Source organism: Paecilomyces variotii, assembly GCF_004022145.1.
Source record: "Paecilomyces variotii strain CBS 101075 chromosome Unknown C8Q69scaffold_13, whole genome shotgun sequence".
In the NCBI taxonomy this organism is placed as follows: domain Eukaryota; kingdom Fungi; phylum Ascomycota; class Eurotiomycetes; order Eurotiales; family Thermoascaceae; genus Paecilomyces; species Paecilomyces variotii.
The window spans coordinates 322698-340634 of NW_021167152.1; the positions used below are offsets into that span (position 1 = coordinate 322698).

At 51.2% G+C, this 17937-nt stretch overlaps 6 protein-coding genes and 1 non-coding gene across 7 annotated transcripts; 4 read left to right on the plus strand and 3 right to left on the minus strand.

Annotated features, from left to right (window-relative positions):
- Positions 1-49: 49 nt before the first annotated feature.
- On the minus strand, positions 50-131 carry C8Q69DRAFT_t131. The gene has a single exon. It is a non-coding gene; the product is annotated as a tRNA-Ser (tRNA).
- A 944-nt stretch (positions 132-1075) lies between these two features.
- C8Q69DRAFT_478960 (transaldolase) lies at positions 1076-3092 on the plus strand. The gene is made up of 7 exons (XM_028631411.1): positions 1076-1420; positions 1526-1544; positions 1610-1621; positions 1692-1810; positions 1890-2054; positions 2109-2492; positions 2556-3092. Exons 1-7 carry the CDS (start codon positions 1382-1384, stop codon positions 2790-2792), a joined length of 975 nt encoding a protein of 324 aa, XP_028482023.1. The 5' UTR covers positions 1076-1381; the 3' UTR covers positions 2793-3092.
- A 755-nt stretch (positions 3093-3847) lies between these two features.
- On the plus strand, positions 3848-5223 carry C8Q69DRAFT_96205 (superoxide dismutase [Cu-Zn]). The gene is made up of 4 exons (XM_028634222.1): positions 3848-3991; positions 4383-4714; positions 4782-4878; positions 4940-5223. The coding sequence occupies exons 1-4, from the start codon at positions 3979-3981 to the stop codon at positions 4960-4962; spliced, it is 465 nt and encodes a 154-aa protein (XP_028482024.1). The 5' UTR covers positions 3848-3978; the 3' UTR covers positions 4963-5223.
- A 1-nt stretch (position 5224) lies between these two features.
- Positions 5225-8503, plus strand: C8Q69DRAFT_96206 (putative transcription factor). The gene is made up of 2 exons (XM_028634223.1): positions 5225-5646; positions 5916-8503. Exons 1-2 carry the CDS (start codon positions 5509-5511, stop codon positions 8433-8435), a joined length of 2658 nt encoding a protein of 885 aa, XP_028482025.1. The 5' UTR covers positions 5225-5508; the 3' UTR covers positions 8436-8503.
- Positions 8504-8902: 399 nt separating this feature from the next.
- On the plus strand, positions 8903-11377 carry C8Q69DRAFT_478970 (putative phosphatidylinositol transporter). Its single transcript, XM_028631412.1, has 4 exons — positions 8903-9671; positions 9838-9979; positions 10082-10459; positions 10538-11377. The coding sequence occupies exons 1-4, from the start codon at positions 9334-9336 to the stop codon at positions 11108-11110; spliced, it is 1431 nt and encodes a 476-aa protein (XP_028482026.1). The 5' UTR covers positions 8903-9333; the 3' UTR covers positions 11111-11377.
- Positions 11378-12364: 987 nt separating this feature from the next.
- C8Q69DRAFT_510013 (kinase-like domain-containing protein) lies at positions 12365-13872 on the minus strand (the record flags this gene model as incomplete). The annotated part of the gene is made up of 3 exons (XM_028633147.1): positions 12365-13317; positions 13370-13721; positions 13777-13872. The coding sequence occupies 3 exons, from the start codon at positions 13870-13872 to the stop codon at positions 12365-12367; spliced, it is 1401 nt and encodes a 466-aa protein (XP_028482027.1).
- Positions 13873-14611: 739 nt separating this feature from the next.
- On the minus strand, positions 14612-17879 carry C8Q69DRAFT_478975 (hypothetical protein). The gene is made up of 3 exons (XM_028631413.1): positions 17224-17879; positions 14921-17174; positions 14612-14834 (listed from the first exon to the last, which is right to left on the minus strand). The coding sequence occupies exons 1-3, from the start codon at positions 17766-17768 to the stop codon at positions 14793-14795; spliced, it is 2841 nt and encodes a 946-aa protein (XP_028482028.1). The 5' UTR covers positions 17769-17879; the 3' UTR covers positions 14612-14792.
- Between the last annotated feature and the right edge of the window lie 58 nt (positions 17880-17937).

The window sequence follows — 17937 nt, forward strand, 5'->3', positions numbered from 1 at the left end:
AGCATAAGGTAGGGATACAGAAAAAAAAAAAAAAAAACAAAAAGAAATTCGACAGCAGTCGGATTTGAACCGACGCCTCCGAAGAGAACAGATTTCTAATCTGTCGCCTTAGACCACTCGGCCATACTGTCTTAGTCATGTTAGCACGTGAGGGATGTGTGGTTCTTTAGCCGAATAAAATCATAGGATAGGAGTGGGTGACAGCTTAGTCACGGATAGGTGCTCTCCTTGAAAATCATGGTGGGGTCAAAAGGTCAGGAGGGGTCTAGAATTTTGCAGTGTGGCTTTCCGATTTATCCACGCGCATAAATATGGTAAAGTCGTAGTTAGGAGAGAAGGTTGTAATAATTATCATTCTATGTGGCAGGAATTATTACTTGGTAAACAATAATAATGAATAATACTAATAGATGATAATTATACTCCTATACCACATATAGCATTCGAGTACGTCGTTACTAAGTAAAGTACTCGCATGGAGATGGAAGTACGGAGTAAGCTCCTCCGTAGAGGGAGGAGGATCGTTTAAAAACATTTAGATTGAGATTATTCTATTTTTTCAATTTAGAGATCGCATGACTCGAATAGTTTTTCCTTATAGTTATAGTTCAGGCAAATGTATTATCCCCCGCGCAGGGCTAAGTAACCGACGTGGTTACTGAGCAGAACTATAGCTAGCAGCTAGCTAGAGCACAGTTAAACTACTAGTTATGCTCTCCCAATGCCTCTGCTTATCGAGCGCTTAATTGTTGTTGAAGGCCGTTTAGCCTGAAGACGTTCGCGTGGCGATGGGACGGTTATTGATTGGGAGCGGCCGGAGCACTCTGCGCCGGGAACGTTGTTGAGCTCGGATGGATTGGGAACAGCTTTAGTAGTTAGTATTGGAGCTCGGAGGGGAGCTGCCCGAGCTGCACGGGACAGCGATGGGATGAAGGGTATTGCAGACGGAAATGCGCAGCATACGGCCAGTAAGTAGTACTGTACCTAGATAACGGGAAAAGGAAATCGGTATAGTAGGTGGGAATTCAATCACAGTCATTGTAGTTGTACCCGTAGATAGTAGTGAATGTCAACTGCTCCGGATAATAATAATAATAATAACGATTAACTATGGTATTACCATAATTCACCAGCTGACTGTCGAATTGTTTCGAATATGGATTTACAAAGAGGGAGCTGTTTCCCCCGCCTAGGGAGAGCGTCATAGTCGCCCCACCATCCCACCGCCGGTGAGAGGCTTCGATCCCACCGGACTTTCGATTATTCTACTTCATCTCCTTTCTTTCTCTCCCGCCACTTGAAGAACTTGACATCCTTTCTCTCATCCATCTTTCTTGTTTGCCGTTGTATACCCAATTTCCCCTGCACCGATTCCATCATCATGTCTTCCTCTCTCGAGCAGCTCAAGGCCACTGGCACTGTAAGTCGAAGCCCTTCCATCCATATGACGCTGCACAACGGAACCGAAACATGTCGGAGTCTGTGGAACAATTGCTAACGGTCGTCTTTTCTCGCATTGCAACAGGTCGTGGTTTGCGACTCTGGTGAGTAGTACCCATCTCAATGCGTCTGTGATCGGATGAACCGGATGCTAACAGCGCTTTACTAGGTGATTTCGCAAGTATGTGTGATGGACAAAACCGTATACATTCGTTTCCATGAGGACAGGCGATTCTAACAGATCATAATAGCCATCGGCAAGTACAAGCCTCAGGATGCCACCACCAACCCGTCCCTGATCCTGGCTGCTTCCAAGAAGCCCGAGTATGCTGCTCTGATCGACGCTGCCGTCGCTCAGGGCAAGAAGGAGGTTCGTCGCTTGCCCCGTTTGATCTCCGTATCAAAGGGAAAAAAGTTGGACGAAAGAACGGGACTGACAGCTCCAACAGGGAAAGACTATCGAGGAGCAGGTCGATGCCACTCTGGACAACCTCCTGGTTCAGTTCGGAAAGGAGATCCTCAAGATCATCCCTGGAAAGGTCTCCACGGAGGTCGATGCCCGCTTCTCTTTCGACACCCAGGCCTCCGTCGACAAGGCCCTTCACATCATCAAGGTATGGACGATTATGATGGTTCCCGCTCTGAAACTGGCCGCTAACAATAACTAGCTCTACGAGTCCATTGGTATCTCCAAGGACCGTGTTCTCATCAAGATCGCCTCGACCTGGGAGGGTATCAAGGCTGCGCACATCCTGCAGTCCCAGCACGGCATCAACTGCAACCTGACCCTCATGTTCTCTCTGGTCCAGGCCATTGCCGCCGCCGAGGCCGGTGCTTTCCTCATCTCTCCCTTCGTCGGCCGTATTCTCGACTGGTACAAGGCTGCCCACAAGAGGGACTACACTGCTGCCGAGGACCCCGGTGTCAAGTCCGTCCAGGACATCTTCAACTACTACAAGAAGCACGGCTACAAGACCATTGTCATGGGTGCTTCCTTCCGTAACACTGGCGAGATCACCGAGCTCGCTGGCTGTGACTACCTGACCATTGCGGTACGTACCTACAGCTGTCCCGCGTAGTTATATTCCCGCCCTCAATGACTAACGAACGACCAGCCCGCTCTGCTCGAGCAGCTGTACAACTCTAAGGACCCCGTTCCCAAGAAGCTGGACGCCGCCTCTGCGACCAAGCTGGACATCCCCAAGCGGTCTTACCTGAACGACGAGTCGCTGTTCCGCTTCGACTTTAACGAGGAGCAGATGGCCGTGGAGAAGCTGCGTGAGGGAATCTCCAAGTTCGCGGCGGATGCGGTCACCCTGAAGGAGATCCTGCGCCAGAAGATCACCGCGTAGACGCGGGACTGCGGTGCGACGTTTTAAAAAATTTACCACGCCAGGACAGGTTACCTTACATTTAATGGAAAATGTCACGAGTCAGATTGAATGACCATACATAGTTGTTATTATGAGTATGATTGATTGATTGATATATATCAGCATGGAAGCGAGGGATTGAGGGCCAATGGCAGATGGACTTTCGGTCCTTCTTTTCTGGTGGTCTACCATTGTCACTTTGATTCTTCTTTTTTCCTTTTTTTTTTCTCTCCCGTACTCTGCGTGTCCCGTCTCCTCTCTCTCTCTCTCTCTCTCTCTCTTTGCGGTAGTAGATAACAGGGACTGGAAATAAGCGTATCTACGAACAGAAAAAGCCAAGCGTAAGTGAAGAAGAAGAAGAATAATAATAGAAGTACGATAATAATAATAACAATGATGATGATGATAATAGCAGCGTATTGGCCGGAAAGAATTCCGGCTGGCATAAGGAATCATGACTGCCGGTTGAAGTCAGCGGGATGACGAGGTGGGGGAACGGATCGCGTCATCGGGGAGCTGCGGGTGGAGCTCCGACCTTTCCGGTGATGATGATTCTTTATGATGATTATTATTTATGATGATGATGATGATAATTGCTATGAAGAAGATGCAGAAGAAGTTCAATTATTCCACTGGCAACGAATTATTACCCAACTAGAGCTGGAATGCCGTCGTTGGCACGTATGGTAAACCGAGTCAAGTAGGCGATTAGTTCACAGCATGCTAATAATCTGTAAGTACTCTAAAACGGTCTGGGCCGAGACGGCTTATGAATCGGCATGGTGTCACCATGAGCGAAGAGGGGCAGCCAGTCGATTAGAGAGAGAGAGAGAGAGAGAGAGTCTGAGAGTGCGAAAGTGCGAAGAAAGTAGCAGCAGCAGTAGTAGTATGGTAGTACCATAGTAGTCTAGAGTCCAGCGAGAAGAAAGTACGTAGTCCAGAGAGTGAGTAACTAACTCACTCTGGTGGGGGGAGGGGAGGGAAAGAGAAACGAACCCCTCAGGGCAGAGAAGCCGGTCGAATCCCCCTCCCCTCCTCTCTTATTATTATTATTGCTGGGACCTTCATCTTCCTCTCAATCGACTTACTACTTTCCCCTCCCATCGATCAATCTGTTGTAGAAGAATTAAAAAACAAAACAGAACAGAACAAAAACACCGTCACAATGGTCAAGGCCGGTAGGTAGTCTCCCCTCTCCTTTATATGTTTTTTCTTTCTTCTCTCTGTTGGTCCGCTTTTTGAGCGAGTTTCTCCACGATCGACCGTGGCCAGAGGACCTTGGAGTGAGCAGATTTGAGCACCTTGGGAACCACGTCGGACCACCATTATTGGCCGGTATGCGAAGGTCCTCACGCTGCCAGGGGAGAATCCCTTTCGACTGGTTGCTGGATGGTTATCGTTGCTGTGTTCCCCCGGATCTGCTGCGTGGAGGAGGACCTTCTGATCAGATCCGATCCGATCAGATCTGGAACTCTGAAACTGTTCTTGATGTTGTATTTGTTATGATTGTCGAAAATGCTTCCAGAATGAGGAAACGAAACGAAACCACCTGCTGACCGGCTCGTCCAGTCGCTGTTCTCCGTGGTGACTCCAAGATCACCGGCACTGTCACTTTCGAGCAGGCCAACGAATCCGCCCCGACCACCGTCTCGTGGAACATCACCGGCCACGACCCCAACGCCGAGCGTGGTATGCACATCCACCAGTTCGGTGACAACACCAACGGCTGCACCTCCGCCGGTCCTCACTACAACCCCTTCGGCAAGACTCACGGCGCTCCCACCGATGAGGTCCGTCACGTTGGTGACCTGGGCAACATCAAGACCGACGCCGAGGGTAACGCCGTCGGGTCCGTCCAGGACAAGCTGATCAAGGTCATTGGTGCGGAGAGCATCCTGGGCGTATGTATTTCCTCGAGATCCTCTGAAGGAGTGTAGCTATGAGACCACGAGACTGACGCCTTTCTAGCGCACTATTGTCGTCCACGCCGGCACTGACGACCTCGGCCGTGGTGGCAACGAGGAGTCCAAGAAGACCGGTAACGCTGGTCCCCGCCCTGCTTGCGGTAAGCTCTCGAGTTTGTTTTCTTCCTGTTGATTGACAGATGCTGATCGAGACGAACCAAGGTGTCATTGGTATTGCCGCCTAACTGACCGAATCCACGCGTACTTCATCCACCAAGTTGTAGCGGTGCTACGCCGGAGGACGTAATGAGACATGACCCGAGGATAATCGCGAGGAAAAGGCTCGTCAGTACCTAGTCTGTTAGCCTGATCCAATGAATCCTAAGTCTTTTCAATACCTTATTATGACTCTGTTTCTTCTGCTGTGTAGTTGTAAGTGACGAGTTAAGCGATACTATAAGTATAGACCATACAAATCCGTGGTTGATGGTGCCATAAACGATCTGTTTACTTGGGCCTAGGGGGCTAGACCGCTTTGTCCCAATAATACTTACTTTCTCCCCCACAAAACGTAAAGCTGTCCTTCCGCCTTCCTTGCTTAGTAGTCTAGCTAGGCTAGCTAGTTAGATCGGAACATAACCATCGATTCACATTGTATCCGACCTCAAACAAACCACCCTCTCTTCTTCTTTCTTCTTCCCTTTTTATTCATTCCCCCCCCCCCTTCATCCCATTCCCGGAGTGAAGAAAAGTTCTTCTTCTTTTTTTTTGTTACCCTTTTCCTCCAAACCATGCCTCTCGAAGCGCGTGTCAAGTCCGTCTTGTCAGGCGACACTCTGGTCCTGACCCACGTTACCAATCCGACGGCGGAACGTATCCTCAGCTTGGCCTATGTGTCTGCGCCGCGGTTACGGAGGGAGGACGATGAGGTGAGTGCCATTGAGGAGGGTGTTTTTTTTGTTTTGTTTTGCGATCCTGGAAAATTGGACGAGGGTGAAGCTCTCTCGTTGGGGAAGCTTGGCTACTACTAGTTACTTACTTAGGTGGCCTCTACTGCGGAAGGACGACGACAACAAAGCACGAATTTTTATGTTGCACGTTGTGTTCGAGTTGGCTTTGTTTGTTTATTTATTCGTTTTGCTTCTTGAGTATTGTGATTGGATTTGTCTTGACTAATCATCTGCGTTCCATTATATAGCCATTCTCTTTCCAATCCCGCGAATTCCTCCGCGAGCTTCTCGTCGGCAAGGTCATCCAGTTCCAGGTCGTCTACTCGATCCCTACCGGTGCCAAGCGCGAATATGGCATTGTGAAACTGCCCGGGACGGATGCCTCGTTGCCAGATCTGGCAGCGCAGGAGGGATGGGTTCGTGTCCGTGAAGAGGCTGGCAAGCGGGGTGACGAGTCCGAGGAGGCTGCTGCTTTGCTGGAGCGGTTGAGAGGTCTGGAGGCCCTCGCGCGCAGTGAAGGGAAGGGTGTCTGGGCTGGCGCGGAGAATGGCCGAGTCGAGACGACATATGAGGTTGCGGATCCGAAGGCGTTGGTGGAGGAGCTCAAGGGGAAATCGGTCGATGCTGTCATCGAGAGGGTGTTGAACGGTGACCGCGTGCTGATCCGTCTTCTCCTCGCGCCAAACCGGCATCTGCAGACTATCCTGGCGATTGCGGGAATCAGGGCGCCGTCCACCAGGAGAGTGAATGCTGATGGCACGGAGCAGCCTGGGGAGCCGCTCGGGGACCAGGCGCATCAGTTCGTCGAGTCGAGACTTCTGCAGCGCAAGGTCAAGGCGACCCTCGTGGGTGTGACGCCGCAGGGCCAGCTGGTTGGAACCGTCCTTCATCCCAATGGCAACATTGCCAAGTTCCTGCTGGAGGCGGGCCTGGCCCGCTGCCACGACCACCACTCTACGATGCTGGGTCCTCAGATGGCCGCGCTGAGACAGGCGGAGAAAAGCGCCAAGGATGCTCAAAAGGGCCTGTTCACTGGCCACGTCGCTCCCAAGGGCCCTGCTGGCGGGGCGGGCGACACTGACTACATCGTCAGCCGTGTATTCAACGCCGACACCCTCTTCCTGAGGAACAAGGCGGGCAAGGAGAAGAGAATCAGCCTGAGCAGTGTCCGGCAGCCCAAGCCGTCAGACCCCAAGCAGGCTCCCTATGCGGGAGAAGCTAAGGAATTCCTGCGCAAGAAGCTCATCGGTAAGCACGTCAAGGTCACGATTGACGGCAAGAAGCCGGCTACGGAGGGTTACGAGGAGAGAGAGGTTGCTACTGTTATCCAGGGCAATACCAACATGGCCCTTGCTCTGGTGGAGGCCGGATATGCCTCTGTCATCCGTCACCGACGTGATGACGAGGACCGCTCCCCTGAGTATGACGCTCTGCTGGCGGCAGAGGAAGCTGCGCAGAAGGAGGGCAAGGGGATGTGGTCGCCCAAGCCGCCCAAGGTGAAGCAGTACCAGGACTACTCGGAGAACCTGCAGAAGGCGAAGATGGAGGTGTCGATCCTGCAACGACAGAAGCGCGTCCCTGCGATTGTCGACTTTGTCAAGTCCGGTTCTCGTTTCACCGTGCTGGTTCCCCGGGAGAACGCCAAGTTGACCTTTGTCCTCGGGGGCATCCGAGCTCCGCGGTCTGCCCGCGGGCCTGGCGAGGCGGGCGAGCCCTTTGGTCAGGAGGCGCACGACTTGGCCAACCGGAGATGTCTGCAGCGGGACGTCGAGATCGATGTCGAGACCATTGACAAGGTGGGCGGTTTCATCGGGACGCTCTACGTTAACCGAGAGGACTTTGCCAAGGTGCTTCTGGAGGAGGGTCTGGCCACCGTCCATGCCTACTCCGCGGAGCAGTCCGGCCACGCCAACGAGTACTTCGCTGCGGAGCAGAGGGCCAAGGATGCGCGCAAGGGTCTCTGGCACGACTGGGACCCGAGCAAGGAGGTGGACGAGGAGGAGGCCCTGCCGGCCAACGGCAACGGTGTCGAGGCCGACGAGGCTCAACGTCGCAAGGACTACCGCGACGTGATGGTCACGTACGTTGATCCGGATAGCGGCAGACTGAGGGTGCAGCAGATTGGAGCCGGCACGACGGCGCTGACTGAACTGATGAACGCCTTCCGGTCGTTCCACATCAACAAGGCGAACGAGAAGCCTCTGCCCGGTCCTCCCAAGGCGGGCGATTTCGTCGCTGCGCAATTCAGCGAGGACCACGAGTGGTACCGTGCGCGCATCCGCCGGAACGACCGCGAGAAGAAGCAGGCCGAGGTTCTGTACATTGACTACGGCAACTCGGAGGTCCTCCCCTGGTCTCGGCTGCGTCCTCTGGACCAGCCGCAATTCTCCGTGCAGAAGCTGAAGGGCCAGGCGGTGGATGCGGTGCTGTCCTTCGTCCAGATCCCCGTCACTTCTCCTGGCTACCTGGCGGACGCTGTCAGCTACATCGAAGAGGCCACCTTTGACCGCCAGCTCGTGGCCAATGTGGACTATGTCTCTCCGGAGGGCACCCTGCACGTTACGCTCCTGGACCCGTCGGCGTCGAAGAACCTGGAGGACAGCATCAACGCGGACATTATCCGGGAGGGGCTGGCGATGGTTCCGCGGAAGCTGAAGGCGTGGGAGCGGGCAGCGGGCGAGACGCTGGCGCACCTGAAGCAGCTGGAGGAGGAAGCCAAGCAGGAGCGGAAGGGCATGTGGGAGTACGGTGATCTGACGGAGGACTAGAGGAGTGATTAAGCAGGTGGTGGCCGTGTATAGGTTTACATTGTATATCAGAGTGATCGTGAGCGGTCTTTTTCTTGTCTTTGCATTTTTCCTTTCGATATACCACGTATCCAACTCGCAGTATGCATAGTTTTGTCTATTCATTCTCCTTTGCATAGCCTGATGTACATACATATCCAAGGGACATCAAGCACTTCTCTATAAGTAACTCCTCTATAAGTAAGCACTAATACCACATCTAGTTATGGTATAATTCTATCTATCCTGCACCCACTCGATCATCTTTTCCTGCTGACAGATATCCTCATACTACTGTCTGCCACGATTAGAAATGAAAAACGACGATCAGTCACAAGGCGAACGCTGAACTACGGGATCGCTAGGAAGCCAATCTGATTAATTATTCGACTAGTTAACTAACTAGTTAATTATTTAGTTAACGAACGAACGAACTAACTAGTTAAAGCCAAGGGGACTGGATTACTTAATCCTTAATTAACTAACTAGCTGAGTTAACTAACTACCGGAGACCAAAGTCCGCGGAGGTTTGATTTCTTGCTTTCTACTTGATGCTTGTATTACTGTACAAAGTCTCCGAGGATAGTTTATTCTGGGAGGTTCTTTGTCAAAGGGAATAGAAAAGGATATTTATTATTATCTATTTTTTCCTGGAGCAGGTCGTGCTCTAACTAATTATCTATCTATTGTTCATTTCCTTGCGCGAAACGGCTAGGTAGTTAAGCAGGGTCCCGACTCCCGAGCCTCACTCACGGAGTTCCTTACCGACCGACGGACGGGTTTGCTCGACCGACTAAACCAACAGAGTAAACAGAAACAGAAACAGAACAACCCCTCCCCTCCTCTCCTCCCAAAAGAATTCCAAAAGACAAAAACGAAAATGGGCCTCTGGCGAACATCATCACGCAAATCCCAAAAGAGCAGCACCACCGAACAGACCGCCGCGCCCGAAGACCAATCCCCCGACCCTCACAGACCCACGTCGCGGCAGGATCCCAACCTCGATGGAAATCTGTCCAGAAATGACCCCCAGGCGTCAGCCAGACAGGCTAATAGCGAGGCATGGCTAGCGGGCCATCTGAACCATTTGACGAAGGAGCAGGAGAGTGCGTTGCGGGATTTTAAGAAGTTGTGTGAGGAGAAGGGGTATTATACACCGGCTAAGGCGGAGGGGGAGGAAGAAGGGGGGAAAGCGACGCATGATGATGCGACGTTGTTGTATGTTTTGTTTTCTCCTATTCTTGTTTGGATTGATTTGGATTATATTGTTTGTTTTTTTTGAGTGGTTTGGGTCAATTGGTGAAGGGATTCAAGAATTTGGATGTGATGTGATGTGATGTGATGCGGTGTTGCTGATGCTGATGCTGATGCTTTTTGATTTCAGGCGGTTCCTTCGCGCGCGCAAATTCGATATCAACGCGGCGTTTCAGCAGTTCAAGGATACGGAGGAATGGAGAAAGGATAATAAGATCGAGGCGCTCTATGAGAATATAGACGTCGAGTCATATGATGAGGCGAGGAGGATGGTGAGTTCGCCTTCTTTTCCGTACGGGTTGCAAGGATAGATTGCAAGCAAGTGGGATTTAGGGTTTGAAACATTGGCTAACTGATGGGATGGAATGGATTAGTATCCCCAATGGACTGGACGTCGTGATCGTCGCGGAATCCCCGTCTACGTCTTTGCTATCAGACACCTCGACAGCAAGGCCATGGCCGCGTATACCTCCAAGGTGTCTCACTCGACCACGGCGGAGACGCACAAGTCCTCGACTGTCCCCGCGCGTCTCCTGCGTCTCTTTGCGCTCTACGAGAACCTGCTCCGTTTCGTCATGCCGCTCTGCTCGCAGCTGCCGCGACCGAATCCCGAAACGCCTATCGTGACCTCGACGAATATCGTTGATGTCAGTGGTGTTGGGCTGAGACAGTTTTGGAACTTGAAGGGCCACATGCAGGATGCGAGTGTGTTGGCGACGGCGCATTATCCAGAGACTTTGGATAGGATTTTCGTATGTCTTCTATTACTTGAGCTTTGTTGCTTTCCTTCTTGCTTTTTGCGCTCAACAATGCTAACGTTATACACCCAGCTCATCGGCGCTCCCTCTTTCTTCCCCACCGTCTGGGGCTGGATCAAGCGATGGTTCGACCCCGTCACGACATCCAAGATCTTCATCCTCTCCGCAGACGAGGTGAAACCCACCCTGACCTCCTTCATGCCCCTTTCCAGCATCCCCAAGAAATACGGCGGTGAACTCGACTGGGAATGGGGCGACCTGCCGAATCTGGACGAGCCCGCACGCGAATTGATCGGTGCTCTCGAAACCCCGGCTGAAAACAATAATGGAAAACCGGGATTCCTCAAAGGTCCTGTCCTCTTCAAGGGCGATAAGATCGAAGTCCTAGGTTCGGAAGGAGGTGAGCCCCGAAGACGTGAGATTCCTGTGGGGAAGAAGACCGACACCACCGACACCACCAACACCACTACCGATACTACCGATACTACCAACGCCGATATTGCAGCGGCCGCCACAGCAGCCGACGAAGCAGCAGCGCCTATCACGAACCCGCTCCCCAGTCAGGACGAGGACGAGAAAGCCGCGCTGGAGAAGGAGTTTGCAGATGGTGCGGTTTCTCCACAAGCTGCTACGACCTCTGCGTAGCATAGCATAGCATGGCATGAGTATGAGCATGGCATAGCATAGAATAGCATGGCATGGCGTGACATGAGCTTGTTGAGTTGAGTTGAGAGTCTGAGTAGTCAATACTCATATTAGTATGTATGGTTAATTATGAATTTTTTTTTCCCCCCAAAGATTAGATTTTCTAGAAGAAAAAAAGGGGGCGGGGGAAAGGAACTAAGACTAAGATTAAGATTGTCTGTTACTACTGTAATATATTTTTATCTTGTCTGAATATTTATATCTAGGTTTTATATTTGATATAACTAGCAGTATTAACTATTGCATTGTACAGTAGTAGTATTATCACAGTAGTAATGGTGAAGGATGCACCAGCCCGCCGATAATTACCCCAATTACCCCGACGAGGTTGCGCTTTAAGTATCCCTTTCCTCCCGAGTCAGTAGAGTAGTAACTACGGCTTCTGTGACTGGGCCTAGATGGGACCTGGAATAACGAGAGTCTTGAAGACGAGCGAGCACATGCAGTTTACTTACTTACTGCCCATGCGAAGGAAGCGAGCCTTGGAAGGACCTTAAGTAGGTACATACGTAGTATCACTTCCCCGAAACGACGCCGGTAGCCCGAATTCAACTATCATATGTACTGTATGTACATACTACTCCCCCAACACTAAATATTATTGATTTGAGGGACCCAAAGGGAAAAAAGGCAAACTGGCACGATATTGGATCATGAGAGGGATACTTATTACGCAACAAACACGCCCCGCTTTCTGGAATGGCGGCCACTTACACTTTCTTCTATGATTATACCTGCATGTCGGAAATGGCCTTCAGCGCTCTGCTGTTTTGCACCAACATCGTGTGTACGCACTGCCGAAGGAAGACATGAAACCCTTGGTCGGGATCCTTTTCATAAGTTGGCCAAGCTTTCCTGATGTAAGCCTTTACTTAGCTCGGCAAAAAAAAAAAACTCCTCGATAGGGTTGAAATCAGGAGAGTAAGACGGCAACATAGCATCCGTTGAACCTTTAAAAATACGAGACAAAAGAATACCATCTTGAGTATATGCTAGCAGTATCTGATAGCGTTGGCCTCGATGAAATTTAGACAGTGGTGACCAGCCAGTCCGCCTTTGTCCCACCCGTTTATCACATCCGGATTCATCAACGAAAACAAGGTGGTACGAACAAAAATTGGATAGTTTGTGCCGGTAGAAATCTCGTCAATATAGGTATCTTCGAAATAGTGCATTTCTGCGTCCGTCCCGGCTTCATCTAATGACAGCATCTTGAAAGGGCCAAAGTTTCTCCCATAGCGCCTTTTCCTGCTCATTTGCTGATTCTCGAAGCAAAAAGTTTTGCTTTGATACACTGAGTCGTTTGGCCACTTCATCATACTCGTGAGGAGACACGGCCCCATTCCAGCCGGGATAGACCCCTATCTCATCGATCACTCGTGCCTTTCTCTCGACATCCTTCTGCCACTTAGAGTATTCCACTTGCTGGTGTGAAATCTCTTCTTTTGAGTAATGCAAAGGACACGGCACCTTTGGATGGCCGGTTTCATTCGCCCCAACAACTTGTTTCCAGGTGCTTTCCTCACTTATATCCGCAAGTAGGCTTTGCACATATGGTTCTCCGTCATCATAGATAGATCCGATCATTCCTAAGATTTGGCCTGGTAGAGAATCTTTGTAGCGAAATGCCTGTAAGAGCTCAGGTATAGCTCTCTGTACCTCAATCTCATAGGAAAGCCAAAATGACTGCGCAGCAAATAAATCCTTGGCGCGCTTTCTGGCCTGAGGGTCAAATGAATCGAAATTATCAGGAAGCGTCGGTTGGACAAAGCCATCCAGCTTTGGCCCATCATATTCTATCAAGGAGGGATGCTGACAGGCTAGGAACATCGGATAGATAGGCACGCCTTGCCAATCGATAATGCTTGTGATTTGAGACGGATTGTCGGCGTCGACAAAGATATTGTCTGTATGAAGATCATTATGCCAAATGACACCACCAGCGACACCCTTGCTATGAGGGATGATATGGCGGTGGATTTTGAGAAAATCTTGCAAAACAGACAACTTCGCTTTGTGGGATGGGTGATAACAGCCGGGCCCGCCAAATATCCCTTGCTGGCAGTCCTGGGGGAAGGTTCTGAATTTCTCTAGACATGCTGTTTCTCGTTGGACAAGTGCTTCCATCACGCATTCCGCCGAATTCCCTAAAGGCAAAGGGTTAGAAGTATAATACCCCTGCTTAGGTGAGAAACATACAAGGACCCCGAGGAACATCCACGTCGCCTCTTCTATCATCGAACCATGCCCGCCCAACTGTAGGACCCACAGCAAAATCGTCGTCAATGACCTGGCTCTCGAAGCTGATATCCTGCCTGCGGTATAGGGCGCCATAGCACGGAAACTGGAATCGAGCGAGATTACACGTAATAGAAGCCACTTGTTTCACAATGGCCAATTTTTCACGGGCCTTGAGGTCATCCCAAATGCGACCCAGTTCAATGCCCGGAGCTTTCTCCATCACAATATATTCCGCTCCAAGCTTACTTTCTCCGCCCCGGGAGCAATAAGCAAGAACCTTGGGTACAGGAATATTCAATTTTTCTCGGGCCTTAAAAGTAATTAGCGTAATTTGCTAAATATTCTTCGACGGGAGAATCTCTCACGAATTGCATGGTTGCTACTTCAGATGCCGTAGTGTAGTGAGCTGGTCCCGCATTGGGGTTGGGTATTTTGACGACCAGCTGCCTCCCATCTTCCATTGTCGTAAGAAAAGCTTTATTGAAGTTCCCCTCCGGTAACCTTGATAAATCGAGACAGACCGCATCATGACCAGCAGCTTCTTCAGCGATATGGATGAGGGCGTTTGGGTCTAATTGTACGTATCTTCGTCGTAATTGCTCTGGCTCGTTCCATAGCCATCTCTGCGCTGAATACCGAAATAAAGGCTCTGGGTCGGAGCCTGCTATTGGTTAACCAAAGAAAATGGCACGAAATAAGGAGATTTGCCAACAAGCAAAGTTTCAGGTGCTCCGCCTCTGTTAGGCGACATGGCGAGTTTTCGAGTGGTAATGTGGTGAGCCGGTAGTTTCATGGATTCGAGTATGGTCCGAGGGCCTCTTGCAGCTTGAAGGAGCATTGTGTGACGCTATGGGTTATGGGAATACAGAGAATGGAGTTGGATTCTCCAAGTGGATTGACAGCTCTGGTAGAAACGCCAAGGTCACGGGGCCGAGCCAGGTAAGCGCCCAAGTTGAGACTGCGCTTTGCCTACCTGATATGGCTTTCGATTCAAAGATCGTAGGGATTTCTCCTTAGCCTCTCTTCCACATCTGAAAGCCTGGTCTAGAAAATTATTGATCATTTCAGAGGAAGGTTGGCGACGGGGCAGATGGGATGTGAGATGTTACTGCTTCGATCGATATAGTTACTGATGGTTTGCTAACGCCCTACTTAGGTTCAGGTGGGCATTCTGTCAATTGGACAAGTTATATTTACTATTAAATTATTTGACTAATAGGCTTAAGTTAAAGTATAACTTACTCTCTTGAATTTAGTCTTTTCTTTTCTTTTATTTGATTCCTCGTCTATATAAAATCAATACGGATAGATAATGTCATTATGAGGATGATAGCGAAAAGGAGAACAAAAGTACGTTTGTTTGTTTCTTTCGAATTCCTGCTTATGTTCCCTTCCAGAGGAGGTTGACTTGTTTGGCGCGGGCCTAGGGGGTTTGTTAGTTTATCTGATCTTGTTTGATGATGATACTGCTGCTTTTTGGGCGCGCTGGATAAGTTAAGATGTACTTACAATTGGTGCCAAAATGATCACGCCGGCTGCCAAGGCAACCACCGTCGCGACGAGCTGCAGCTTGGAAAAGCCCTTGCCGAGGATATCGAATGCCTGACTGGGAGACACACGGGTACCAAAGACGTCGCCGCCAAACGCGAAGATCAGACTCGTACTCTCCAGTAGAGTCGGGATGGAGAGCATGGTGTGGATGCCGGAGACATCGCGAGCGTGGGTGACGTACCACCGGCCATCGAATTCGAGGAAGGGGTTGTACTTGAAGAGGCCCTCTTCAGATTCAGCTGCGGTTGGGTCGCGGCCGACAGGGCGACGCGGGTCGAGGATAGGTCGAGGAATGCCGACGATGGCGTTGGAGGCGGGCAGAGTGCAGAGAAGCAAGCGGTTCGTGATGCCCTGACGAGTTTGGGTGACGGCCATATGGGAGATGGGCTCCGGGATGACAAACGCCTGAGAGATGACGTGTGGCCGAGGAGGAGCGTCCAGATCGTGGATGCTCGAGTAGTTTGACGACGAGCCAAGAGGGCCTCGGTCGTTGGGAATAGGAGACTCGTAGAGTTCGGAGACCACGAGCTGGTAGCCCTTGGCCTCTTCGCCATCCGAGGTGTCTGCCCAGAAAGAGAAGGCAAACCAGTTCTCGGAAATCACAGATGCAATAGGCTGCGTCGTGTCGACCCCGGTCTGCGTGGCCGCGTGGAGGACCTTGCCCGAGACACCGTCAAGAAGATAGAAAGATGCAGAGGTATCGCCCACTGCCGTCACCAGAGCAAGGTTGGGGTTCAAGTATTTGTACAAGACAGAACGGTTGCCAAGGACTTTTCCAATAGACGCCACCGGATCATGCGCAGGTCGTGCAGTCGCATGAAGGATTCTCTGTCCCCTAGGAGGCACAAATTCCCAGACAGGGGTCTCCTGGTTCTCTGAGCTCCAGCCCAGAACTCGTCCGTCGTTGCTCAAGGTCACGATGAAGCCTGATTCAGTGGGGAATCCGACTGGAGCGCCGTCTTCCTTGATACCAACCGGCACAGGGTTCAGGCCCATGTTCAGTACCGCGACAGATTTCAGCTTTTCAGTGGCAGGGGTGCGAGAGATAATCTCCCCGGAGGTTGCATTCACCGTCACAGAACTGCCATCGTCTGCATACGCAGTGGCAGAGCCGGGTTGAGTAGCGATGGCCTTGACATTCCACTTCTCAGTCTCAGCAGCTTTAACGCTCCATGCGACAGCACCTTGCTTTCCAGTGTCGATAGCAAACAGACGACCATTCTCCGTTGCAACGATAACCAGCTTCGACAGGCCAAAGCTATCGAGATTAGTGACTTCGTCTGTCACCAAGCTGGAAAGGATGCGCTTTGGTAGTTCTTGGAGCCACTCAGGCAGATGCTCGAGATCCCTGACATGACGCTTAACACGGTGGATATACGCCTCCAACAAGCTCTGATGACCTTCCTCTTCAAGCTCACGCACAAGGCCCTCTTGGTCGTTCTTGTCCACCCAGCCGGCTGCCAACGCACCGGCCAAGGCTTCATATCTTGTCCACTCACGCTCGCCGTTTCGAGTCAATTCCCAATCGCCAGATTCGAAGACACTAGCGAAGCGGACAGCCGCTGAGTTGCCCTTGGTGACAACCTCGGACACAGCATGAAGAACACGCTCACGCTTCGGGTCCTTGCGTATCCATCGCCCAAGAACAGCATCATCCCTGGAGGAGACGACGTTGATTTCAGTCTCCGTGACGCGGGTGAAATAAACATTGGCATCTATGTTGCTCAGTGCGAAAACGGACTTTTCAGCTACCTGTGGCAGCTTGTATGCCTTGGACACCACCGAAGACTTGAGGTTGGTGTGGTAGACCTCCGCCCAAGAGCTCGAATCAGTCTCGTAGTGAACAAGGAAATGCGGAAGTGAGTTAAGAGCGTGCGGTGCGTGGACCTCGATCTTTCGGATTTCCGTGCCGCTGGTATTCTCAATGTTGACGGAGTTCACCTGTTTAGAACCGATGATGTTGATCTTCAGAGTCTTCTGAGACTTGTCGGCCCAGACGATGAGAGGAGAAGCGCTGTTCGCACCGACGAAGAGAACGGAATCCGGACCAGCCACATCGTTTTCGGAGCTCAGAATGTACTGGCCCTTTTGCCGGCCCGTCACCGGATCGAGAGAGGTGACCTTGATCTTGTAGCCCTTCAGAAGAGCGGATTGCAAAGAAATATAGAAGATCTCAGTAGAGGATGAGGAAACCTGGAACGGCACATCACCACTGCAGATCGTTAGCAGAGATCTCAACACGCTTAAAGCTCAATTCGAACCTCTCATCCTTGTATTCCCACTTGACTTTTCCAGAAGCACCATCTAGTCTCCGTACAACCCCGCCCTTTTCTTCGAAGAGTGTAATCGCATCGCGAGCCTGGCGTTTCGCCGCAGCGTCCTCGAATTCAAGTAATTCCAGGTCTTTCGCAATCCCATCTGCAAACTGACTCTCCCACGAGAGCTTGCCATCTAGAGCGTTCCAAGAATACACATTTGCACCCGCAGCACTCACGACTGTATTCTCTCCGCTGCCAGCGCGCAGGAACCCTTCCGCATCTTCACCGTTGGGGGACCACCGTGTCAGGTTCTGTCTCCATACGAGCGATCCATCTCGCGGATTCACGGCACCCAAAACTAGTTTCTCAGAGAGAGTATACAGCAAGGAAGCATTCGAAGCGGAAGCGGGTTTGTGGAAGAATGTCGTCTTTGCGGAGGGAATGCCTAGGAGAGCATGGTGGAAGTCGATGTGGTAGGCTTCATCGGCGAACAAGGCCAAGGACGAGGGCACACACCATGCCAGGAGAAGCGCCGCCTGGAGCCGCATGATTACCTGCTCGTCGCGACGAGCATTTGAGAGCGAGAATCGCTGGGGTGGAGAGGGATCAAAAGATCAGAGTGCGGTGATGCTGGAGCTTCCCCAACTCTCCGCGCGGACATTCGAGACAACAAGCTCCGGCTGCACTAAGTAAGCTAAAGTGCATTTTGACATCAAC